At 40.8% G+C, this 26916-nt stretch overlaps 2 protein-coding genes across 3 annotated transcripts; both read left to right on the top strand.

The window, feature by feature from the left end:
• Nucleotides 1-5351: 5351 nt before the first annotated feature.
• cry5 (cryptochrome circadian regulator 5) lies at nucleotides 5352-8983 on the top strand (the record flags this gene model as incomplete). The annotated part of the gene is made up of 10 exons (XM_083900548.1): nucleotides 5352-5566; nucleotides 5942-6136; nucleotides 6223-6341; nucleotides 6451-6605; nucleotides 6692-6832; nucleotides 7722-7889; nucleotides 7974-8114; nucleotides 8371-8522; nucleotides 8610-8830; nucleotides 8931-8983. The coding sequence occupies 10 exons, from the start codon at nucleotides 5352-5354 to the stop codon at nucleotides 8981-8983; spliced, it is 1560 nt and encodes a 519-aa protein (XP_083756674.1).
• A 1374-nt stretch (nucleotides 8984-10357) lies between these two features.
• On the top strand, nucleotides 10358-25571 carry LOC310936634 (alpha-protein kinase 3-like). Of its 2 annotated transcripts, XM_083900725.1 has the most exons (15): nucleotides 10358-10374; nucleotides 13802-13858; nucleotides 13988-14185; nucleotides 15282-15403; nucleotides 15757-15874; nucleotides 16319-17846; nucleotides 19963-21892; nucleotides 22044-22191; nucleotides 22314-22441; nucleotides 22519-22554; nucleotides 22645-22919; nucleotides 23397-23485; nucleotides 23574-23791; nucleotides 24453-24501; nucleotides 24615-25571. In XM_083900725.1, exons 3-15 carry the CDS (start codon nucleotides 14058-14060, stop codon nucleotides 24922-24924), a joined length of 5079 nt encoding a protein of 1692 aa, XP_083756851.1. In that variant the 5' UTR covers nucleotides 10358-10374; nucleotides 13802-13858; nucleotides 13988-14057; the 3' UTR covers nucleotides 24925-25571. The 2 variants fall into 2 exon arrangements, with proteins under 2 accessions (XP_083756851.1, XP_083756850.1); XM_083900724.1 differs by lacking the exon at nucleotides 10358-10374 and having other exon boundaries at nucleotides 13791-13858.
• The last annotated feature ends 1345 nt before the right edge of the window (nucleotides 25572-26916 follow it).

Here is a 26916-nt window from a genome sequence, read left to right as displayed (position 1 = left end):
TTATTTGAAATCAGGTATCTACAGAGTAGTTTTGGTCATCCATCCATTGTCTCATGTAACGATGCAAATTAGTATGCTGTTAAATATGTTAAAGTTGTAGTGCATAACTTGTGTAACAACTGAGGAGGCATACACTGAAAGCACAACGGCTATATATGTAGTGCTTGTACACTCTTAGAAATAAGGGTTCCAAAAGGGTCCTTCTACAAGGGCTGATGTTCTACCTTCTGAAAAAACCCTTCCCCAAAGAAAGGGTTTTTTTCAGGGGTTCTTTGGAACACTAATGGTTTCAGTAAGAACCATTTTGATCCAGAGAACCCTTTAAAACCCCTTTCCTAAATAAAGGGAAGGTTCTTGGAGGAACCCTCCAAAACGGTTCCAGGCTGGAGCCAAAAAGGGTTCTCCTATGAGGACAAGCCGATCTTCAAATAGTTGGACTATGACTGAAAATACCAAAAAGTGCCAACAAAGAGTCTCAGATGATTCCATCAATCCATTTATCTTCTACTGCATTATCCTCCATATGAGGGTTGTTGTCGGCCCCTGGTGCCACTCCCACCTGACATGGCAAAAGGCACCCGGACAGGTCACCAGTCCATCACAGGGCCACACGGAGCATTTAGAGCAGGGGTCACCAACCTTTTTGAGACAGAGAGCTACCTTAAGGGTAAAAAATAATATGGAGGGCTACCATATAATATTTTTTTGTTTGTTTACCATTTAAATGATTAATATTATGCATTCAACTGCATACACATTCATTCCAGTGCTTACTCCTAACGATTATCAGTTTTTATAAACAATATCAAACATATTTTACTGAGCGATCATACGGAGACATGCAAGTGAGGTGAAGTAAAGTGAGCCCGCGGGCACCGTATTGGCTGCCTGCGGGCTACCAGGTGCCCGCGGACACCACGTTGGTGACCCCTGATTTAGAGTGTCCAATTTGTGGCCCCTTCCGTTAAAAATAAACCTGAACATTTTAGTAGGATCCGATGGTGCGTTCCAGAGCCCATCCAAACCAGATGGATGTGGGACTTGTCTACCTCCAACTACGAAGTGGGACCTCCTACTAGTGAAGTCGAGGCTGATCAACCTACCCCCACTTCACCAAAATGAAGTCGGAGAATAATGGTGGCGCCCATGGAGTCACAAGAATAGGCTATAAAATGTACTTTTCTGCGTGTAGAGTTGTCTTAGACACAGCAATTTTATCACAACTTGTTTTTCATGTTATGGCGTGAACGTATGTTGTCGTTGTTATCTGTTAGCATGAAGATATGTAGGGCTACGGTAAAAGTATACTCATGACGTTACATATCGATATGTATCGCTTTTACATCGCTTGTGTATATAAGTAGACTGGATTGCTGACAGTCAAAATGCCTCTTCAAACATAAAGCGAAAGCGCAGCGATCGTCCATGTTTTCTAATATTTGACTTCAAATACCTGGAACATTTTGAAGTAGGAGCTAGTACAATTCAGGTAGAATAAGTCCCATTTGTTTGCATGGGCTCTGGCATGCACCATCATAATAATCCAGTTGTAATCCCAATACATAATGTTGGCCTCTCGTAACCATTCAACAAAATGCAAAGAACATAAAGCGAACAGCTACCTGACTATACATCACAGCTGCTGCTGTTCCTGCACCATGAAGCTCCAAGTATCCTGGATGAAATCTGGACAAGTAACACAACATTAAAAGATGCACATATACAGCATATAACTAACTAAAATACCATTGACAGAACAATTGAATGCATGATGAAAGGTAAGAGATAACTCAGAAGTTCTCTGGAGCATTAATATGTGTTAATATTAACTACTTTTTATGTATAAATAGAATGTGTGCATTGTTTTACCTAACAGGCATGTGGAACTGTTTTAGTTCACATTTGTGGGCACACTTGTGTGAAAGAAATTTCATTGGAGTCATCGGTGTTGGTTAAATCGTGTCTTTACTGCATGCATGAAGGAGAGACTCTGTCACCAAGATGGTCTAAATGTTCTCTGACTTTGCTTCAGAGAGCTCAAACATATATACAGTCACATCAAAGCAAGTTACAACAAGACAACCCACTTTCTTTATGACCCACACATGTCATCCTGTGCACCTCATGCCGACCCCTGCTTTTACAATCCCATCATTTGTTCACAGCTTGACTTTTGGTTAATTGTTATCTTTAACAACATACAGTAAGCCTTACACTAAACCCATCCACGGGAACAGGAAAACAATTTATTTTCCACATTTGTCTATAAGTGTCTATGTGTCTCACATTACCTCTTCCCTTTGTGTTGTGATTCACCAGGGAAGAGGTGTATGCGACTTTTTGGGATGTGTTTGAATGAAGGTTTTGTCTTTGTTTCATTCACGTTCTGTCAGAAATAAACGGAGATGGCCTTCAAAGGCCCAGTCCGCGTTTCTTCTTCACAACAGCTGCACTCGCAGACACTTTGTGCCATTCAACATTTCACTGGTGAACAAAGCGTGAAACAAAAATGATAGAACCTCTTTATAAAAAGTCTAATCAAATTAAACGATGGTGGTTTCCAATATGTGTAGTAGTGTTTTTATTGTTGTTTGTAACGAGTGCTGTTGATATCTAGGATAGCTCTTGTTAAATGTTTGTTTGTTTGTCTGACATTTGCTGTATGAAGTACAACAAATGTATTAAATGGCAGGATTATGGCATAAAAGCTGCCAACAACAGGTGTTGGTTAGGCCAAGAAAAAGGCTGATGCAGAGTGATCAAAGACCAGAGTGAACATCGGTGCTGCGTTTGAACAGTGGCGACAAATGAAAGCCCAGTAAGGGCCGCAAAGTGATGCCATGGTGGCTCTGTTCATGCCTATGTGATCTTTCGAGAGTAGCCTGGTTGTTGTTTTTTCAGCATCAAGGATCCAAAAAAGTTAGCGGCACCGAAAAGTACTGAAATGCTGCGTCGTGCTCATGAATCCATGTGAAACCATGGATTTCGTTCCTGTTCTCTGGAGATGTAGCTTCGTAGGGAAGTCTGAAGAAAGGGGCTCGGACCTTTTGAATTCAAAATGTAGCCTGCTTGAACAGTTTCTCCAGGAGATCCGACACTACCTTTAAATAATATGCTTAAAGTTATGATTGATGTGTCAATCATCTATCTATTTCTGCTATCAGAACGACTACTAGAACATTTATTTTTTAAGTAATGGTGGGATTGTTGGCGTCAGCTCAGACACAGTGAGCTACTGGCTTGAATTTATGTCAAGAAGAAGCAGCTGAAGTACGAAGAATTTGGAGGGAGAGCAAACACAAAAACACCTCTATAGTCTAAATCAGCACTGTGTGAAATCACCTAACAGTGGTTTGAATGTCACAGATATTTGTTTGATTTAGGAGGTTTCTCTCAGCATATCCATGGCCCACCCAATCAGAATGTTTCATTTTACACCACAGCCATCACCACCAAATATACAGTGTAAGGTACTTTAAGTTGCAATGCATTAATGACTGCCGTTCCAGCTGTAATGCTGTTGAAAGTAGGCGTCATGGGGAACAGATAGATGAGAATATATTAGACCTTGAGCCTCTCTACACACCTCGGCCTCAGTATCTCTATAATAACTGCAATAACTGCAAAGTCAGCACTTTGTCTATCAACAGATTATCCACCGTTCATAATATGATTTTATCCACCTTATGGCAAAATACTATGTGCGTGTGTTGAGATGAAACTGTTTTGCAATGCAGCGAGCGCTTTAAATCCATCTTTTTATATTGCGACAAAAGAAGTAACCTTTGTTTACTCTGAACTAAACTCTGAAGATCCATCATCCAAATTAAGCTTCTATAGGTGAAAGCAGTGTGGTACATAAAATTGTGGGTTTTATGAACAACATGTGAACAGGTCCTTGTGTTTGTGCCCTCTGTTACAGACAGTTAAGCAGCATTTTCAACACTACACTGAGGTGTGTTAGCGCTACATAGTGTTAATATATGCCAGTTAATCGTGTTGTTTGTTTATTTGTGTATTTAGATCACAAGACTGACTTTGAATAAAAACGATTTGTTCACATGGCACGCCTGTGTGTTTATATTCAGGAACAATGGATAACTGGAATTTTGAATCATTGGTTTATTTAATATAGTTAATTGTTGCAACAATAATCCATAGATCATTCCATTCCATAGAATAGAATATAACCAACACCGTGACAGAGAAACTAAAGTGGGCTAAGGCAGGAACAGTGTAGTAATTTTATAAGATCACTAACTAGAAGATAAGTACATAGATAAGTGGATAAGTTGTTGGATCATCCATTTTTGGGCGACTGCAGAGGAAACATTCAACCTCCAGTATTATTGGCGCTTTAGTGACATCTAGTGGACAAAGCTGCACACTACAACACAACCAGCGCTTCTCTGATTGGCTGATTAGGCTCCGACGTCACAACACTTCCTGTTTTGTAACAGAGTCAATTGAGCGTGTTACAGAATACGAGTTTTTCAGTAAATACCGTCGGAGTTGTGTGGCGAAGATTCAGTTAAGGTAAATTCATCTTTCACTCTGTTTTGTAAAATTGTTGTTAAACTTGCACATGAACCTACCTGACGCGGGGAGAAGTTAAGTTAACGTGTAAGTCGTTGGTTTGTCTGTGTTTGTCGGCAAATATGCAGCGTGTTGGTGTAATTGTTTTACCTTACCTGGTCCAGCGTGCATGTTAGCAGGAGGTTTGATATTCGCTGGATATTCGTTTTCGAAAGACATTTTCTCAATCAACAAATAGACATTTGCCCATTCTGATTGCTGAAGTAGTTGCCAATGGTTTAAATATTAAATTTCATATCGTTTCACAATAATGGCAAATATCAACTAAACTTTACCTGTAGTAACTAGCTGCCTACCATTGGCAACTACTACAGCAATCAAAATGGGAAAATGTCTATTTGTCGATTTAGAAAATGTCTTTCAAAAACGAATATCCAGCGAATATCAAACCTCCTGCTAACTTATGCACCCTTTCGGTCCAACAAAGAGAGGCATGCATTTGAATCCTCCTGTTGTATTTCATGAAGTTATTGCAAACCATTATAATATAGTTTACTATGTGGTTAGGAATTGATTGCATTCTTAAATCAAAACTTTCCAGTCATGAATGGACAACTTAACGTGAATATTACATAATTGTTATTAAATGATACCTCATTTTAATTCTACAATCAAATTACATTTGTAGCTAGTTACTGTTTCAAGGGACTTGAAAGATAATATGAAAATGAATTTGAATGTAATCTACCCCAGGGAAAACTGCTGTAATCCTGTAAAATGCAGTTGAATTTCTCTCATGTGTTCACAGGATCATCATGTCTCACATCTGCATTCACTGGTTCCGTAAGGGACTCAGGCTGCATGACAACCCAGCACTGGTGGCTGCTCTCAGGGACTGTAAGGAGCTCTACCCTGTGTTCCTCCTGGACCCGCACCTCCATAACAATGACTGTATGTGCATCAATCGTTGGAGATTCCTCATCGGATCCCTCAAAGACCTGGACTGCAGCTTGAGGAAGCTCAACACTAGGTAGGACCACAAGCAAATGGATCTATTATAAGATGAAATGTAGTATAGAGCTCGAATAGTTACTCGATTAATTTATTATTAATCAGTTTGAAGCCTTTTCCGTTATTAAATCAAGATTTCTGATTGTTTCAGCTTCTTAAATGTGCATATACTCTCCATTTCTTTCTGCCATATAACAAATAAATCATTGAAAGTTAATATTTTTGGTTTTCTGATATTTAATGAACCAAACCTGATTAAACCTGAAAATAATCGACACATTCATTGATTATGAAAATAATCGTTAGTTGCAGATCTACTGTAGTGTGTCGGACTGGTTTAATCATGGCCATGTGCGATAATGTTGTCATGCTGTGCTGTGTTTGACTCTTGCAGACTGTTTGTCGTCAGAGGCAAACCAGAGGACGTGTTTCCGAAGCTGTTCGATGAGTGGAAAACGACAAAGTTAACCTACGAGTACGACACGGAGCCTTACAGCCTGAGTCGGGACAAGAAAGTAGCAGCACTGGCCAAAGAACATGGAGTCGAAGTCGTATATAAAATCTCACATACTCTTTATGATATAGAGAGGTATGTATGCATGCAACCTGCCAGAGATTTAGAGACTGTGCCATACACCAGTCAGATGATGAATACGTTTTGTTTATCTTCTGTAGGATAATAGAGGAGAATGATGGGAAGGCTCCTCTTACTTATAACCGAATGCAGGCAATAGTGAAATCTCTTGGCCCCCCGAAGAAACCAGTCCCAGCACCGACCATGGAAGACATGACAGGTGATCAACTATCAAACAAGGAATCCTCCCTATTCAATCGTGTTGTTACGGAGTATTCCAGTATGAAAGCACAAGTTCTGAATCTAACATAAATGTTTCTCTGGTACAGAGATAAAGACCCCTTGCTTAGAAAACCATGAGAAGAAACATGGGATCCCTGCACTGGAGGAGCTTTGTCAGGACACTGCAGCTCTCGAGGAGGAGCTGTTTCCAGGAGGAGAACAGGAGGCTTTAAGGAGACTTGATGAACATATGAAAAGAACGGTATTTCTTTTATATTATATAAAAGAGTAGCAGGTGAATGTAAGTCCTGCTGTTTAATTCATATTTCTTCTGTGTACATATTTCAGGGATGGGTGTGTAAATTTGAAAAGCCCCAAACATCTCCAAACTCTTTGAGCCCCAGCACCACAGTTCTTAGTCCGTATGTCACCATTGGCTGCTTGTCTGCACGAACCTTCTGGTGGAGGCTGACGGAGGTGTATCGGGGGGTGAGTGTCCCCATATGGATAAAGCTGAACCTGAAGTGGCAGTGTAATTTAAATACCAATACATTAAGGGCCAATTCCAATTCCTATCTTAACCTTTAAGCTCAACCCTTATCTTAACTGGCCCTCAAAACCAAGTGTTGAGGGTTATTTTGTCACTTAGAAATGGGACACCCCTTAAATGCAGATACGTCTTCAGACTGCGGGGGGCAGAATAACGTGAAAGCTGCGTCCAGTCTGTCAACTCCAAAAAAGAACACATTTACGTCATGATTATTTATTTATTATTTTATTTCAGTCAAGTTATTAGGTTGTCAGTTAGTTGTAAGATGATACTCATACAAATACCACAACCACAGACATATTCAGCTGACAGTTACCACACACCACGGCTTATTGAAAAGTAAACGATAGCAAACGATCGCGTGTGCGCACCGGCTGGCTATTGACAAAAGATCGTAAAATAAAATTAATGTTACGCAACAATGACGTAAGTAATCCATAATATGGGCCTAAACTAAGATAATACAATGGTTTACATAATTTTTATATCTCTATTAACAAAGAAAATACTTAATTTGTATCTCAATCGCTTCGCTGCTTTCAACGCCATCTTTCTTATGTGAAAACACGCAATGCATTCTGGGTAGCCCTTGCTACCAAGGGTGGTGTCGGAAAATCTCAATATTGAGGGCGATACAGCCCTTAAACTCAGCCCTCAACTTAATTTTTCTGAGAATCGGGACAGCACTTGCACTAGAGGGAGCGCACATTTTTGAGATTGAGGGTTAAGATTGAGGATTAAGCAAGGAATTGGAATTCACCCTAAGACAGGGAAATGTGTATAATATAAGAGCGAGATGTCAACTATTCGTTTCATGTGTTTCTGCAGAACAAACACTCTGATCCCCCAGTTTCCCTGCACGGTCAGTTACTGTGGAGAGAGTTCTTCTACACGGCTAGTGTGGGAATCCCAAACTTCAACAAGATGGAGGGCAACACTGTATGTACTCAAGTGGACTGGGACACTAACTCTGAATACCTGGCTGCTTGGAGAGAGGTACTGACATATAGTCCAATAGTGCAGTTTCCCCAGTTATTGAAGTGATCTTATCACAAATCTGTGAATTGTACTTTTCCTAAGGCTCGGACTGGTTTCCCCTTCATTGATGCCATCATGACTCAGCTGAGACAGGAGGGCTGGATCCACCACCTGGCCAGACATGCAGTGGCCTGTTTTCTCACTAGGGGAGACCTGTGGATCAGCTGGGAAGAAGGACAGAAGGTGCTTTTATTGTTGTTTCTATCAAACTCTCTGCAGGCATATGTACATGTATATTTATTTCTCACCACAGCTCATTTTGTTGTACTTGTCAGACCTAACTTAAAACCAAAGCCATTTCAAGCATCAATGAGGATATTGTCAAACTCTTAAAGAGCCAGAATACTCAGAATAGGAACCTATTTGACATAAATGTGTTATATTTTCAGCATTGCAGCATTACTGAAGCTTCCTCTTCATTTTCTCTCTGCTCTTAAAGGTGTTTGAGAAGCTTTTATTGGATGGTGACTGGGCTCTGAATGCTGGGAACTGGCAGTGGCTCTCCGCGAGTACCTTCTTCCATCAGTTCTTCAGGGTTTACTCCCCTGTCGCCTTTGGGAAGAAGACAGACAAACACGGAGACTTCATCAAGTAAGTAATCATACAGTGACCGAGTCGAGCTGAATTGACCACAATGTATCCGCAGATTACTTTCAACCTCCTCTGCTGCCTCTGCAGGAAGTACCTTCCTCTCCTGAAGAAGTTCCCAGCTGAGTACATCTATGAGCCTTGGAAAGCTCCTCGCAGTGTCCAGCAGGCAGCAGGATGCATTGTGGGTAAAGACTATCCACAGCCTATTGTACAGCATGAGGTAATCAGCAAGAAGAATATCCAGAGGATGAAGTTAGCTTATGCGAAGAGGTCCTCAGACAAAACTGCGCCACCCAGCAAAAAGCAAGGTATCGCAGGGAAACAAATACTTTTATCAGTTTATCTCCGTCCAGTGTTTGTCATGTTTACAGAAGAATCTGATCTTCTTTATTTTTGTTTTCTTCACAGGAGTAAAGCGCAAGGCATCTGTTGTTGACATGCTGAAGAAAAAGAAAAGATGAGAAGCAATATCGATGATTTAATTCATCAATATGATGATACAGATAACACAGTGCATAGGTTTTGGTCAGTTTTCTTCTTTCTTACTCTTTTAATACAAGTTTTATTTTTTACCTTTTTTATTGTTATTGATTTTACATTTGATAAATTATATTAGGCCAGCTAAAAATGCTTGAAGACTGTTTTTTTTATGTGTGGTGATTATCTTTTAATTATACCATGTCTCCTCAGGTGAGGAGTTTGTACACTTTAAAAAAAAAGTCACATACTGAAATTTTTGTCAGACCATCTTTAGCTTGAACATACATTTGCAATGGCATCACTTCAATAGGCTTATGCAAGGTCACAACACCGATTTTCACCTATTGTTGCCTACATTTCCATTGACTGCTGTGTCAAGTCTTCCCAAAGATTCTCAATGTAGTGACTAATCCATATGAGAAATTTACCATTTATTCTATTATACAAATTGAGCCTGATGAACCCTGATATTGTCCTCTTAGAAAATCCCTTACAATCCTGTTCGTTCAGTATATTAACTCATTGCTTGCCAGCCATTTTCATGTTGACTGATTTTTCCAAGACCCACAAAACCTACATTTTTTGGCCACATAATGTTGCTGAACCCAGACCAGATTATAACACTGCCAGCATAGTAGGCAAGAAGCAAAGTATGTGACTTTTTTTTTTAGCCAGGCCGTGGATTAAATTGTTAAAGTGATAATGTGAGATGATCTTTTAATTCAAAGCTAAATTGGCAATGCCCATGGTATGTTAATTCAATTAAAGTTGTTTTTTTATGTTAATACAGAAATCTCATTGTTGCCACTAGAGTTCACTGTAACTCTTCCTACATGAGGAGCTGTTTATTTATACAGTGCATTCTACATAGAAGTTAACAATCAGTCCATGATCGGCAAGTGCCATTAATAATGTGGAAGAAGAACACGCCAAATATGATTCCATACATCAGTACAGCTAAAAAAAAACACAATATATATGTAATATTTTAACATTATGCCCCTCCCTCCTATATAACTTAATGCTTATCAGTCCAGATAGAAGAATATACAGCATGCTACTTTCAAACAGAGCACTGCACAGCCAACACTGCTCCAGCCATCCACATGTACACGTGTCTATGAGGCAGTGTTAGCTGTGCAGTGCTTTCCTGAAGGCGAGGTGTGTGTGTGTGTGTGTGCGGGGGGGAGCGCACAGCTGTCCTCTGAAATCGAGTCTTCTCCTGTTTCTGCTTCCTTGGAGCTGACACTAGTATGAATATACAGAAGATGATGTCACAGCCTCAGCATCGGCCGTACAAAGCCAGGCTCAGTTTCCACATAGACCTGTCAAACATCAAAACAATCTGCCGTCCAACTGTGCATATGTATGGGTGAGTTTCTTTGGGGTGGGGGTGGGGGTGGTGGTGGTGGGGGATGACACTTGGCACAACTTTTTGTACACAGAAATCATGTTACTGAGTACAGCTTTGTTTGCTGTTTATTTTTCCTCGCATGCAGTGAGGGATCTAAAAAGCTGACATGCCGCTTTGAATTCAGCAATTCCAGACCTATAAAATGCTACGAGCCCCAGAATGTTTCATGATCACAACCGTAACTGCCTTGACCTCTGTTTGTCCACTGCTCCCCTCCCTGTGGGTTTTGTCAGCACCTCACCACTCACACCATCTTAGATCTGGGTGCTGTCATAGTTGGATTAGAACAGTGTGTTCCTGTGCAGCTGGTGTTTCATGCAGCTTAAATAGTAGTGATTTATACTAAGCGTGTGTGCCTCCCGTGCAGCGACGTCAAACGGTTCATTTTATTCATTGCTAGTTTGCCGGTTTGAAGAATTGGAAAAACTGATTCTTTCTGCGTCTTTTCAAGAAAGAAACTGTTTTTCATGACGTTGCATTACAGGCCGGTGCTCACTGGTATAAAGGGGGAGAGAGCTGACTCTCTTGGCTTAAAGTAGGTCAGTTCAAGTTTTCATCACCATTGACTGAAGATTACCACAACATCTGTGAACACGTCCACTTAACCACTCGAATTATGCGCTCGGTTGTTGACCGAAAAAATAGAGACAAAATAGAGCTGTCGTTTGACATGAAGTTACGAGCTGTCTGGCTGCTTTTTATGAGCGTAGAGACAGACAGACAACACCTGTGCCTGTTTAATTGCACAAAAACCTCAAACTAAAGTGTCAGTTGTCAAATAGAAAGTAGACCACTGCAAAAACTATACAATATTGGCTTTTAGATGTACTAATGACACGATGACAGGAAATGTGTTGACGCACAAGAGAAAGGGTTAAGGAGAGGTTTCTCAACCACACACTAGAAGAACACTATTAACTGGATTTCCATGGAGCGGGCAAATAAATGCTCTAATGAAAACAAATCGTTGACAAAAACAAGCACATATATTTGCACAGCTATTCTTAGGAACTTGGAACATTAATTCCTTAACCTTAACCCAATCTGAATTCAAATCTTAGTCCTAAAGTACACACACGCCTGAACAACGCAGTTCTGTGAAAACTGTCCACACTTACTGCAACAATTAAACATGCAAAAGACAAATGTATCTCAGTGAGCATTAAGTGTATCTGTAACTGTCGCTCTGTGACTAAGCCACAAAAGGGATTTTACAAGGGCTATACTTAGCAAAGCATGAGGCAACGAGCATGCAATGGCAAAATCATGCCCCCCCCCCACAGGAACTCCATCCTAATGCAGGTTTGGAGAGAGACTGTTACGAATCTGGCAGTGGCAAAGGGATAATGATAATAATGATATGATGTGGCTGACAGGAAAAGTTGATAAAAAACAAGTGGAAATGTTCACCTTTTGTTCCTCCTGTGCTTTCATACATATGGTTCAGCTAACATGGTCATTGCTCTCCAACCACAAGGAGTTTATTCATATGAGGGGGGATTCACCAATACCCTGTCTGTATGTATGTATGTCTGTCTGTCTGTCTGTCTCTGGTGTTTCCACACTCTGAGCTTTGATCTCTCTCTGCGCACCCCCCCCCCCGTCCAGAATATCCACACCACAGTGAGGCAACTGTGTTTTCCAGCCGCCTCACATGGAGCAGGCAGCCAATCACACGTACACCGCTCCGACTCATGCATGTCTGTCACGAGAGTGTGCGCTGTACATGTGTTTGTTTAAGGAATCGCTCGTGGAATCTAATGTGAAAGGTCACATTTTTTTAAGTTAAAAATTTTTAAAGTCATGTCCAGTCAGTGGCTCGCCTCCCTGACTGGAAAGGTGGAAAGTGTGGGGGTTACAGACGCCGATGATGAAGGGATGCAACCGAGAAATTAAAATAGCTGAACAGAGGCCACACAGGCATCTGAAATATGACAAGTGTATGTGGTAACATACACTTGTGAGATATAATACCAATTGATATATTTGAACTAGGTTTAACGAGTACTCGGCCTTTTAGTGAGGCTGTGATTCAGTCACGAGGCTGTGATTCAGTCACATGTCTGTCATTCACGCTGCAGGTTTTCGGTGAGTATCGAACAAGATGTGGCAAATTCTGCCCACGTTAGGGCTCACCTCAGACTAACTAAGGACACATTCAAAAAGCACTAGGGATGAGACGTGATTCCACAATTAAACAAATAATTTATTCACACATAATGACTAAAAATATAATGAAAACATTACATTGTGTGTTACTGTACCAGCACACTCAACACCTACTCTACACGCCCACAAACGCAACGGGCTAGGGCTGGGGGCCTAAAGCGCCTGGGGAAAATCTGAGAAGAGAAGGGAGGGGGGTCCTAATGTACACCACGGTGATTACCATAACCATCCGGATGACACCTAATGTGAGCCCTTGTTGGTGCAATTACTTTAACTAGTCGGTTTCCTCTCACCTGCCACAAAGACAAGATGATGCGAATCATGTTTTTTTCCCCTGCCTTATAACAACACCTGTATATTACAAAGAAAAGCAGCTGATCATTGATGTGTGTATGTGTGTGTGTGTGTACACATGCCTGCATGCCTGCAGAGAGATAAGAGCCCATAGCTATTTGGCATTCAGTGGGATCTGCCTATATAAGGCTGTTCTATTCCTATTGCTTTGCCTCTGGGGATCAACTGCAATTGTCATTCAGGACAATGCATGTCGGAGAGCCTCTGTTAGGCCTCACTATCTTATGTTTATTATAAACACTGCACTTTACCTTTCCTTTTTTTTGTTTGTAATTTGGTTATTAATATTAGGATTATGTCAGATATGAGTACATAAACCCTAAAAGTAAATAAAAACTTGAGTTAGGTCATATATTAAAATGATTCCCCTCACTGCCACAATCACACGATCCTTTATTATTGTCTATGTACTGATTTTGACAGCGTGAGAAGCTATCATCGGATCACAAGTGTCTCCTGTCATTTTCTCTGGGTTTATGTCACTCATTATTACCAGAAGAGGAAAACATTTACGTTTTTATAAAAAGTTTTTTTTATAAAAAGTTTTTATTTTCTCCACCTATTTTAAGGGAAGCCCCAAATCTGGAATGACCTTGTATTTGACATTAGAGAAATGTGGAAATTTTCTCTTCAACAGGATTGTTTTGTTTCTCCACAGACTTTTTAAAAACACGATTTATATATAAAATGCATGGGTATGAATATGATAATATGTACGATAATAATAATAATAGTCCAAAAAACGTCCAAAGTTTCCAAAGTAAACGTTTTGGAAAGTATGATGTGCTCTTGTGCCTATTTGCAGGCCAACTATAAATAGTGCGGCAGCGTATGCATGCTCATGTTTGATTGGAAATTGCAGTGCCTTCGCTCAGTGCAGTGGGGTATCTGTCAAAGGAGGGAAAGGACCTTGCGACCGGTGAGTTAACTTCACACAAGAGCAGCATATATCTTCTGTTCTCTGTATCTTAAATGTAATATATCATCTTTTTCTACATGTGTTTATATTATTTTCACTTTGTTCTTTTTAAACTTGTTATTTTCCCAGGAACCTCCCCAAAAGGTGACAACCCAAACTTTTATTTTGTTCCTTTTGGCATCCCTTGATTGGACGGAAAATGGGTTCACGAAGGACGACAACACGCTCCACGTCTTTGAACGGAAGGTCCAGCAATGGGGACAATAGCAGTGGGATTAGCCGGCCGAGCGGCTGCAGCTACATCTCTAACTTGAGGCCAGAAAACAGGTACTGATTCGGGATGAAAGCATGTGGCCTGTTATTACTCTGTTTGTCGCCATGGTCCCCAGAGTTGAGATGAACTGCTGATTAAGAACAGCTTCTCTGTTACGCATCATGGTGCCCAGTTTAAATCAAGTGATACACTGGCAACAGCTTCTGCATGGAAACAAAGGGGCTTCCTCTTTCACAACACGCAAATCAAAAGGAATGGAAGGATTCTTTGACTTCAAAAGTATTTTTGAGGCAACGGTGCCGGGAAACTAGCTGAATATTCCCGATTAGTTAGCATTTTTGCTCTATATTCTAAAAATTCCACTGCACAATCTTTTCAAATAACAACAAAAATCATCATACACATCCCCCCCCCCCCAAAAAAAAACTTTCTTTCAGAGATCTAGTTAAGCTGATTATTGATGGTGTTTTTGTTGTTTATGCTGCAAGTCAGCTTTGAATTCCATCAACACAAGCAGCAGCAGGAAGTGCTTGAACTTAACCTCGCGCTTAATTCCAAGTGTGACTGTCTTTAGCATTAGTGTCTTATTCTCTTTGCTTAATCGTGAGGAACATGCAGTGAAGTGTAGCGTATCGTTAAACTGTGCAGTGACCCAACACTGACGTGGACGTCGACACCAGACACGGATCAACCACACGTACTGTAATATAAGCACGGCAGCGCTGCTGTTGTCGTACATGCATGCAAGCCTTCATCTGTTCATTGTGATACGTCATGAAGTGCATGTGTGGACTTCTTCTGCTTCTGCACTTCCTTATGCTTTAATTGTTCAATATTGTAGACCATTCTATTTAAAGCTGTGCTTTTAATGTCAGTGATTAATTCCATTTGAGACCTCTCGAATGAAGTGATAATCTGTTCTGAACCAATGATGTTGATCTATATACAGAAATGATGCGTAGATGATAAATATATACATGTAAGGCACATGCTGTTCCCCCCACATTTGACTTTTAGTTTAGTTCATGGGTATTTTTTTCCAGCATTCTCAGTCATAACTAACCATCTCCGTGCAGGGTCTTCTCACACACACAAGATCAAAATTTCACTCATTTACCGAGTGGATCATCTCTCCCTTTCCCTGCACAGGAGCACTTTCTGCAGCGTGATGGCTCTGTTAACTGAGGAAACTCAGCCGTCCTTTGAAACAACCCTCAAGTCGAAAGCTGTGTCGGAGAATTGCAACGTCAAATTCTCATGCATGGTCACAGGTAAACACGCCTTCAAGCATCTGCTAGCACGACTCCACATTTGTGCAACATAATGAAATGGTACACAGTTATATACATGTTTAAAGAAGGTAACAACTTATAAATGAATTCACAAATAACGTTTAATCTCCAAAAATACACTGAAAATACACATCATTTCACACACTTAATGAGCATCTGCATATGACTATAGCAAAGCTCGGACACGCTCCTTGAAATGTATCTAACTAAACTGAACTGCTTTATTTAATTACATTAATTAAAAGAAATAGTTTTATCATTAATTAATTAATCATCCAAGTCCTGATATCCTGAAACATTTTTCCTGTTGATCTTCTTTTTTTTTATTTCAGGACACCCTGTCCCTCAACTTACTTGGTATAAGGATGATATGCAGTTGGACAGATACTGTGGACTTCCTAAATATGAAATATTCCGCAATGGGCCAAACCATTCCCTGCACATTTACAAGTATGTATGTTTCAAAACATTTATAAACTGTTCTGCTCTTAACCAAAATCAACAACATGCTATTCTGTAAATTTAAAGGCGCCATATGTAAGAATGTGGCCAAAAACGGTTACTACACTCCTATTCAAAATACCGAGGTCTTTTAGGTTTCGTTTTCTCCGCCATTGTAGCTCAGACGTAACTGGCAACCCGTGGTTGCTCGGCAGCTGAGACTCTAGTGACTGCAATGATTGGTAGACGGTGGTAGGTGGCGCCACATGCCAAAACATGATTTCAAAATATAAACATGATTTGCAGTCTACAAAATATATTTTTTAATGCAAATATTTTTGGCTGTACTGTTGTTGTTGGTGAGTTCAGTTTGTTCCAGTTGCTTTAGATTTATTACATAATGCACCTTTAAATGAAGGTCATTTAAAATTTGATGTGGTTTTGTTTCTGCAGTTGCACTGTGGAGGATGCTGCTATTTACCAGGCTTCAGCCATCAACACTAAAGGCATCGTGTCCTGCTCTGGGGTTCTGGAGGTTGGTGAAATGAACGAGTTCAAGATCCATCAGCGCTACTTTGCAAAGCTCAAACAAAAGGCCGAGCACCAACGCAAGGAAACGACAGGTAAAGAAAACCTGGAGCCATTACGAACCATCAGTCCAGACCGGACGCAGAGGAAACGCCGATCCACAATGGAGGCCTTTCTCAGCACGCCAAGCTCCATGGAGGATGAGAGTCATGAGGAGAGTCATCAGGCTGCGGCTGTAGAGACTGAGGTCAGGCTGCAGAAGGCCACTGAGGAGAGGGTCGAGGAGAAGCCTGTGACTAATGGACAAGTTGTGCATGAAAATGGAAACAAGGGAGGGACGTACATAAACGACACTGCCCAGAAGATTTTCACTTCACACCAACCCAAAACGCCCTTTGTCAAGAAGAAGATTAAAATTTCTAATGCAAACTTTCCAAAAGCAGATACACTGAGGGAGAAGCCATCGGAGGTAAGAAGAGCAAAAGATGAAACCTGCACAGATTCAATAAAGTCTAAAGGGAATGTAGAAGAAATAATTAAAGTAGAGAAGAGGTCTGGATCACGTATTGTGGATTCAGGCTCTAGAAATGCTGCAGGAATGCCTGTTGGAAGGCTTTTAAAGGGTGAAAGAATCAGTGTTGTGTCTCCACAGACTGAGCAGCTCACAGCATCTCCTACTGATCTTACATCTGAAGATCGGCGTGTGTCAGGAACTGAAGGCGTTGGAAAAGTCGTGAATGAGCGTGGACACAAAGACAAAGAGGCAAACTTAGAAAAGCGCAGGAGGTTTCCTAACCTTAACCCGAACATTGCCTCATCACAGCTAAGGTCGAGTGTCGATTCAACGCGCCTGAGCAAAATAAAGGAGGGCATTAGTAAAACTGACAATGCTACAGCCATGGATATTGATGAAAGGCCAGATAATTCCACTGCTGGATCGTTCGATAAAACTGACCTCAAGTCAGTGAACACACAGCACGGTCGCAGGGCCGCTCCACAGACTGAGCAGGTCACAGCATCTCCTACTGTTCTTACATCTGAAGATCGCCGTGTGTCAGGAACCGAAGGCAATCATGTTGAAAAAGTCGTGAATCAGCGTGGACACAAAGACAAAGAGGCAAACTTGGAAAAGCGCAGCAGGTTTCCTAACCATAACCCGAACATTGCCTCATCACAGCTAAGGTTGAGTGCTGATTCAACGCGCCTGAGCAAAATAAAGGAGGGCATTAGTAAAACTGACAATGCTACAGCCATGGATATCGATGAGAATCCAGATAATTCCACTGCTGGATCGTTAGATAAAACTGACTTCAAGTCAGTGAACACACAGTACGGTCGCAGGGCCGCTTCGTCTGAGTGTCCCCGCGAACAGACTGGAGATCAGCTGTCAAAGAAGGAAACAAGCCCCTGCCTGAAGAGTGTGTCTGAGAATAAGCCAGTTCTGCCCAGTGAGGTGAGTGAGCGCTTTCGCATGAGCTCATCAGTGTTTTGTGCTGCCAACACGGGCCTCATGAGCGGCACAAGCATCACAGAGCTATTTATAGCAATTACAGCAATATAGCAAGTATTCTCTGCCGTGTGTCGGGAATTAAATGACGCACATGCTGACAGTTAAAAACGCTACAGACAGGTGATAAATTTAAGGAAAGCCCAAAGAATGTGTGGAGGAAACTGTATACGGCCTCTATACAGGGTTTGATGAACAGGGTGATGAATAAGAAAATTGCAGTCATTAGATTTCAACCCTGAGACTTTGGACTGACATGACATCATCACCAAAACACTTAACGGGGTTTAATATCTTTAGAGAATGATACTCCACAAACTGGAAGCATCAATGCCAAAGTGCACTGAATCTGTTCTGGCAGAACAAAGTGGCCTAATAACTTACCAAGACACTTTACTATTGTTGCATGACTGCACGTTGATGGATTTGAAATACAGCTAAGCAGCAATTCATTATATATCTATATCTATATACAGTACAGACCAAAAGTTTGGACACACTTCTTCATTCAAGTAAATGGAAAGGTGTGTCCAAACTTTTGGTCTGTACTGTATATATAGATATAGATATATATTTTTTTTTTACTTTTTATTACTCTTTTTACAATATGTGCTTTTTTGAAGTGAGGATATGTTGCTCCTGGATAAAGCCAGACTACGTGTAACCACCTTTGTGCTATTTTAAACCAAGTGGCTGCTGCCTGTTGACTCGCGGTATATTTAATCTGCAATTATTCAAAATATTTAGACCTCATAATCTGACTCTGGAGCGTTCCCCAGAAAGTTTCACCCAAAATTTCCAACTATTCCTTTAGAAATGACATTGATGGTGTTGTGTGGAGAATGGAGACCCAATATTCTTAGATTATAGATATTTAAATCTCAATGTGACTTTGAGCTTCTAAAGGTGGAATAAAAGCAAATATTTACTTGAACTAATTTACCAGCATCAGAATACCATAGAATTGTGAACATTTATCTTACAGAGCGTATGCAGTCATCCAGACCTCAGCTGCATGGCTCAGTGCTGACAACACTGAGGCCTGAGATAAAACACTGCATAGCTTGTGTGTCTCTTAAAATTATTAGCATTCCTTCCTGTGGTAGAGTCAAATATAAAATAGTGACCTCGAACAGTCAGTTATGTTGTTGCCATTTGAGGCACAATTAAAAGATAGTTGGAGGCTAAATTTGGTTATTGGTAAAAGATACTAATATTTGTCAATTACAAAACAGAGATATATTTAAAGTAGTAAAATGTGTTACACAAAGCAGCTGTTTGCCCTGAGTGTGTCTCATTAGTGTCTCATACACCTTATTCTACATCTATTATGACATGAATTAAGATTTTTCCTAAATACTGTGTTAATACGTGCTTAATATTGACTAATAGAGGGTTAGTATGATACTTCTGTGCATGTTAGTAAGCACCTAGTTAATGGTGAATATGTGTTCACCTAATATACTGTAAGTGTTACCAAATTTTCAAATGAATTTAGGCCCACAATACCAATTGAGCACACTCTTAGAAACCCTTAGAAATAAGGGTTCCAAAAGTGTTCTTCTACTAGGGCTGAGGTTCTACCTGGAACCATTTGTTTCTGAAAAAACAACTTTTTTCAAGGGTTCTTGGTAACACTAATGGTTCCAGTAAGAACCATTTTGATTAATGGCCATTTTGATTTGACCATCCTGAATAAAGGGTTTTAAAAGGGTTCTTGGTGGAACCCTCCAAAAGGGTTCCAGGTGGAATCTGATTCTACAAGGTTCTGGAGCCAAAAAGGGTTCTCCTATGAGGACAAGTCGAAGAACAATATGGTTCTATTTAGCACTTTTATTACTAAGAGTGCAGGGTTAGGAAAAGTCATTTTCAACCCTTACTAAGTATCTCTGATCTCATACGTTTATTTTCCTCTCATGTCTTACCATTCCTTCCTCTGTCTGTTGCTGGTTACACTGTTGCTGTTTGTAAAATTGCATGTGCTTTTCCATGTGTTGCATAGCGAGGGATAAGGGACTAAGTATTTACAACTTGTAAACATCTGTTTGTGTTTCGTCCCAAGGTTACACAAGCACATACGAAGGTGGAACGGCCCAATGCACCTGCCAACCTTAAGAGTCCACTCAACAAGTGTAAGGTGGATGTATCACCACTACAAAAAACAGGAAAAGTTGCTCTTGACAATACCACACAGGACAAACGGGATAATTCGAGGGAATCGCATGAAAGCCGCAGAGTCTTTTTTAGAGACCGACAGAAGTCACCCATGGAAAATCTTGGTGGTGGCGGTGAGACCAACCCTGTATGTAACAATTCACCACCCACGCTGCAAAGCCAAGTTGATCCAACTATGAAAGCTGTTGAAGGGACAAGAGTGCAGGTTGATGACAAGGTTAAGAGTAACAAGGAAGGTGAGTTATTAACAAAGGCCGACAACGTGGCTCCAAATCATGTAGTTGAGTTGGAGGTTGAAACTGCGGCTCTACATGTGGTTGAGAAGACCAGAGATACAGTGGATAATGGGGAAGTGTCTTGTAAAGAGAAGAACGAGCCATTGTCAAAATTGGCTGAAGAAAGTTGTTCCAAACTGCAGAACATGACGTCAAATATATCAGACACTGCTATGACACATCTAAAAGATAATCCAGAACATGTAAACACACAGGAGCAAACTATAGACTTCAAAGAAATTACAAAACCTGTATCAAAAGTCATATCTGTAGCTGAACTTCTGAGAGCACAAATGAAAGCACTTGAGCTATCGCTAGATAATTCAGTGCCCACTGTACCATTTCATGGTGACTTTGTACAAGAACAAACTGCTGCAGACACGCGTCAGGGATTAAAGACTGAAGTGAAGAAGTCGATACCTGAGACCATCACTGATGAAGCTCCTCCTACAAACATAAAGGCAACACTGATGGAGGTACATCGTCAACTAAATTTAACTGATCAAGAACTAATTCACACTCAAAGTAAGACTTCATTGGAGTCTGTTCATTCTTCAGAAAGGAATCTTGTTAAAGAAACCACAGGACTTCAAAAGAATAATGTTGATATTAACCAGAAAACTGGAGCATCGCACCTGTTTCCTTTGATAGATCAACCTCTCACTGAGAGTCAAAATGACAAAAATACATATATTTCCTCAACTTGTAAGGATAAATTGGCCAACAGCACTACACAACCATCTGGAGTTACCAGCCAAGGATCTGGGAATTCTCTGAAGGCCAGTGGTCAGGAGTCAGAAGGAGCTGTTGTGGAGCACACCCAAGATGAACCTGTGCAAGGCAAAGACACGGACATGGAATTTGATCTGGAAATTAAAGGAGATGGTAAAACTGAAATTAATTTTGCAACACCTTTCGATCACTGCGAAATGAAAGACACGGTTTCTCCTAGAAGTTTGCAAAAGTCTCCCACTCTGGAAACACCAGAGAAAACTCCTCAGCTTCTTCCGTCAGACAGCTCTATGGTTGAGGAACTTTCAAGGAATGACTCCTCAACCAACCCAACACTTGAGGCGAGTCCATTGTTAAAAAAAAGAAACTGTGCTTCGCCTATTTCCTCTGCTACGCCACAAGAGCTGGCCTCTGGTGCCCGCCGCAAAATCCTGGTCCCCAAGGCCGCAGAGGCTACAGAGGCAACAGAGGCTACAGAGGCAACAGAGGCTACAGAGGCTACAGAGGTCACAGAGGTCACAGAGGTCACATCACCTGCTGATAACCAGGAGCAGAAAAAAGAGGTTTCTAGCCAGAGCAACAGGCTTTCTGTAAGTCCTGTGACCCCCTCGACTTCTCCAAGCATGTCTCGGCGATCGCCTCTACTCCAGCCTCCTGGCGAGAGAACCTCTCCTGTGGAAAGGCGTTCTCCACTCCTGAACAGGAGAAAGACAACAGTGGAGGTTCAACCTCCAAGCCAGCAGTCCACAGAGAAGATCCAGGACCTGCCAACGGAGGAGACAGAGAAGCTCAAGCATGACCCGTTCAAAGGTAAAACTCCTAATATATCAGTATTAAATTAGTATTAAAATGCTATTTGAAACTATGGTTCCCAGCACAATTTGCAATAAGTGTTGACATTTTAATTGGCAGAATGAATATGCCACGGTTTCTTAAAAGGCGTGTGTGTCTCTGCCTGCAGCTCCTCAAGTTATTCGTAAGATCAGGGGCGAAACCTTCGCCGATGCCTCGGGACACTTAAAACTGTGGTGCCAGTTCTTCAATGTTCTCAGTGAATCTACAATCAAATGGTACAAAGACGAAGACGAGATTGTGCAGATGAAAAGAAAGTGAGTGATGAACTCAAAATTATATCAATGAACTTTAGTAAGAGTGGGGAAAATAGTTATGCTATGCTATTGTTTATATGTGTTTATTAATTGTGTTCTCTCTCTCTCTCTCTCTCTCTCAGTGCAGGAGACGAGACTCAGGTCAAACTTGCCATCATACAAGCATCATGCAGAGACACTGGTGTTTACAGATGCTCCATTACAAATGAATATGGCACAGACTCAACAGACACACTACTTAGTGCCGAAAGTATGTAGTTCTCTATTTTAAACGTCTTTCTTTGCATTACTTGGCTGTAGCACATCACATTGTGTTTTTCGTTTCAGTCTTAGCGGGAATGTCCCTCCGAGAGGACCTTGGAGGTAAGATAAGGTTTTTACACGTTTTAGTCACTGGTTTTTAAGCCTGATGTGTTCATCTTGTAACATCTTTATCTGTTATTGTTGTTGCAGTTGGAGAAGAAATCGAAATGACGCCCATGTTGTTCAGCAAGGGTGTTGCTGACTCTGGGATGTGGGGCAACAAACTATTTGGTCGCATTATGATGCAGGAGTCACATATTGGCGATGGGTGCTCTCGCAAGGTCTGGAGAGCAAAAGTCATATACGGTCTGGAGCCTGTGTTTGAGTCTGGTTACACATGTATCATTAAAGTACGCAACCCTATCGCCTATGGAGGCAAAGGAGAAAGCGGCCTGACAGAGAGGAACCTGGACATCATCAAGCAGGTACAGAAAGGTTTGATTTTATAATTTACTTGTGACTTCTTGTACACTCTTAGAAATAAAAGTGCTAAGTAGAACCATATAAGGTTCTTCGGCTTGTCCTCATAGGAGAACCCTTTTTGGCTCCAGGTGGAACCTTTATAAAAAGGTTCCCTTTTGGAGGGTTCCACCAAGAACCCTTTAAAACCCTTTATTCTGGATCAAAATGGTTCTTACTGGAACCATTAGTGTTACCAGAAACCCTTGAAAACCCCTTTCTTCAGGAAAGGGTTTCTTCAGAAGCAAATGGTTCCAGGTAGAACCTCAGCCCTTGTAGAAGGACCCTTTAGGAACTCTTATTTCTAAGAGTGTAGTTGCCCGGGACTGTGTGATGGAAAAGCGGCAATTGTTTCTGTTCACAATGACCAGAGGCAGAATAACATCAACCACAACAGAAATCACAAAAAAGCTGTTTGCTGTTCTCCAATGGTCTGCTTACAGGAGTGTAAAATTCAGAACCTGGCTCGAGAATATTGTAAAATCTTCACTGCAGAGGCAAGAGGGATAGAGAACTTTGGCCCCTCTCTTGAGTGAGTGTAATCAATTTAAAGATAACATCCTAAATATGGACCACAAAGCCTTTATAAAAGTCGTGCACATCACTGCTTTGTTACACAGGGTGCTTCCAGTCTACCTGATGTACCGACCAGCGAACCCTGTCCCTTACGCCACGGTGGAGGCCGATCTGACAGGAGTCTATGAAAAATTCTGTGACGTGGATCGCACGGGCAGAAGAGATATGAGGACTGGTTCTGTGGTGGAGCAGAAATGCTGTGCCCTGCAGCACTGGATCTTTCAGTGGACCAACGGCAATCTGCTACTCACTCGGCTAGAAGGTACACTCTTAGAAATAAAAGTGCTAAGTAGGTTCTTCGGCTTGTTCTCATAGGAGAACCTTTTTTGGCTCAAGGTAGAACCTTTTTTATAAAGGTTGAACCTGGAACCCTTTTATAATTATTATTATTATTATTTTTTTTATTCAGGAAAGGGGTTTTAAAGGGTTCTCTGGATCAAAATGGTTCTTACTGGAACCATTAGTGTTACCAAGAACCCTTGAAAAACCCTTTCTTCGGGAAAAGGTTTTTCATTAGCTAATGGTTGTAGAAGCCCTTGTAGAAGGACCCTTTTGGAACCCTTATTTCTAAGATTGTAGTCTGATTCCACAGAGCAATATCACGCTTAACTTTACCCTGAAATGTGTGTTTGAAGATTACAATGATACTTTGGAACGGAGGATGCTGTAGAAACATGGCACCCTCCTTAAAGCAAGGCCCTTGCTTAAAGTACATATCAAAGGCTTATTCTAAAGCAACAAAATCAAACTTTTTTTTTTTCTATTTAAAGTGATTATGCTCTTATACAAACATATTTGAGGTTAGCATATTTCATTTCTTCCAATAAACTCTCCTCAGTGTTGGACCTAATGACGTGTAACTTATGATGCATGTATGCATGAATGTATTGCTGTAGAATTGATTTCATGGTTTTACTTTGCAGGTGTTGACACCAAGATCACTAACGTTGGGATTTCAGTCAAATCCACCGGGTCAGTATATTTGTATTGTGTTGTGTTATTGTAAATGTTATCGTGAAAACCTCATTTTACAGCTAGTTCACACCACTCTATACTCTTTGTGATTTTGTTGTGTGTCACTGCAGGCATCAAGGTCTACCTGTTGAAGGGAATCCCAAGGTTTTCGATCGCTTTGTCTCGCAGCACCAGTGTAACTACTTCTGTGGTCTGCTTGGACTGAGGTCACTGAAGGTCGTAGACTCCTTACTGACACCGACAAAGCCCAAAGGCTCTAAGAGCCCGTTACTTCAGCGTAAGTTGGCTGCTGGTTCCCCTCAGATGGGTCGGAAAGCTGGTGGCAGCCCTAGACTGCCAAGGAAGGCTGAGCAAGAAGGTACAAATACTCCCACTAAAGAAAAAGCTGCAGATGCTCCAAAGGTTGTAAAGATTACATAGAGTGTTTATCTAAATGCCCAGGAAGAGCTAGTGGGAAAACAGACACCTGATGAAGACCAGGGATTTCATTTTTAATGGCCACCATTCCTTGCAGTGAACACTTATTATGGACTGATGCTCTCACATGTTGTGGTGAATCTCTGAGTCGTGCGTTTATGCTCAAATCCTAGGACTGTTGCTGTTAAGCAGTATTTTGTATTCTATAAATCCACATGCTCTTTTGTTACAGAGTGTGGACGCCTGTCTGAGGTCGATGTATTTTTACTATGTTATCCTGCACTGATGCTGCATTATGTGCCGCCCACTATGCAAATGTTAACCTTTCGATTTTTTGACTTTTACCGTTTTACAACCAGTTATTTCACAGTCCTTGCGTAACTCGATATGTGACACTGTTGTACAGTGGCTGATGGTGCAAAGCTTTTATATTGTAACTTGTCATGTTTACATGTCATCGTACAATGCACTGCATTTTAGAAACCGCACATTTGAATGCAACAGGGTGTAAAATAAAATATATAAATATGCCTTGTACATTTGGAGAGGCTGTGTAGTATGTATGTGCTTTTTTATGTCATAATATATCACCATAGAATCAATTGCTCCAGTTATCTGACAGGACTCATGTTATTTACATATTTTCTGTCATTTGGTTTATTGGGTAGTTTCATTTATTATTGGGTATTTATTTTTAGCTTTATTTTTTATTTTTTCAAAGGCAGAAATCTGATCTACTTTGTAGTTTGATTAAACTTTGTCTATATGGTATATAACTGGAAAGTCCAAAACATCTATAAAAGGGACAAGTGTTAGTTATAATGTCAATTTCTACGTGAAATGATTGTTTGCAGGTTTCATAATCAGCACTAAAAAAACAATGTTACAGATGAAGCTGATGGAAAGCACATTACTTTTGCGTGTATTTAGTCGTGAACTAAAGTATTGGACAAGATACATTTGACTTGATGTTCCTGGAATGAAAGAGAAATGGTCACCTAACATATTACATGTCACCCCGATGGGCACATGAACGTGTGCATCAGATTTAGCAGCAGTATTAAACGTGCTATTACATGTTCAATCCACTATCACTCAGGGGTACAAATCAGAAGTGTTGCTCGCACTGTGTTTGGGAGGGTGGAAGGCTGTGACTCCATTATCGTAATCATTTGTGATTCACAGTCATTAGTGAGTCATCATTTATATAAGCAGTGGCCTCACACACACACACACACACACACACACACACACACACACACACACACACACACACACACACACACACACACACACACACACACACACACACACACACACACACACACACACACACACGTACACACACGTGTGAACAGTAGCATGGAAGCTTAAAACACGCTTAAAAAAAGCAATATAACAAAATAGAATAGTAGACACTAGGAAATAGGAAAAAGGGTACTCTATTTGTTAACTTACAAGATTCATGATTTGGAATAACTAATCTTAATATCTTATTTGTTCATCAACTAGTCAACCATGACGCCCAACTCTTCAATTGTATTGATATTATTCAACACCATGAAGGACCTTTGAATTGTGATTAAGAAGTTTGAACTGTGGAGGGCAGCATTTCACCTCTCTGTGTACAGCTCGCGAGAGGTGATTAGAAGAAGCCCTGTTTTATGGAATGGATAGAAGGGCAGACAGAAATCCCTTAAATTAATCGGAGATAAAGAGGTATTTTTTCTCTTTCCTCTTTACCTTCTTCCAGCTGCTCACACCGTTAACTGCAGTGGGAATTAGTAATGAGTCCCATCTACCTTTTCTTTGTTTAAAGGCAGCAAAGAAGTCAGCACGCACCATCCATCATGTCCATGTAACTTGCACAGGTAACAAGTGGGACTCAGGTGTGATAACAACATGGAACAGACTGGGACAAGACATTCCCACCTACCCTGTACCACAGATGAAAGAATAATGAAATGATTCAGGTTATGATTTGATCATGATATC

This window comes from Microchirus variegatus (genome assembly GCF_963457635.1).
Source record: "Microchirus variegatus genome assembly, chromosome: 14".
Taxonomy (NCBI): Eukaryota; Metazoa; Chordata; class Actinopteri; order Pleuronectiformes; family Soleidae; genus Microchirus; species Microchirus variegatus.
Note: the sequence above shows the minus strand (reverse complement) of the source record. Positions and strands in the feature narration are given on the sequence as shown.

What these genes read in the sequence shown, in the direction of transcription:
- LOC310936634 (XM_083900725.1), top strand. Translation starts at nt 14,058, where the DNA reads ATGGGTTCACGAAGGACGACAACACGCTCCACGTCTTTGAACGGAAGG. An exon ending in CATTCCCTGCACATTTACAA is followed by an intron (nt 15,875 to 16,318) that starts GTATGTATGTTT and finishes TTGTTTCTGCAG; the next exon opens with TTGCACTGTGGAGGATGCTG. An exon ending in ACCTGGACATCATCAAGCAG is followed by an intron (nt 22,920 to 23,396) that starts GTACAGAAAGGT and finishes GTCTGCTTACAG; the next exon opens with GAGTGTAAAATTCAGAACCT.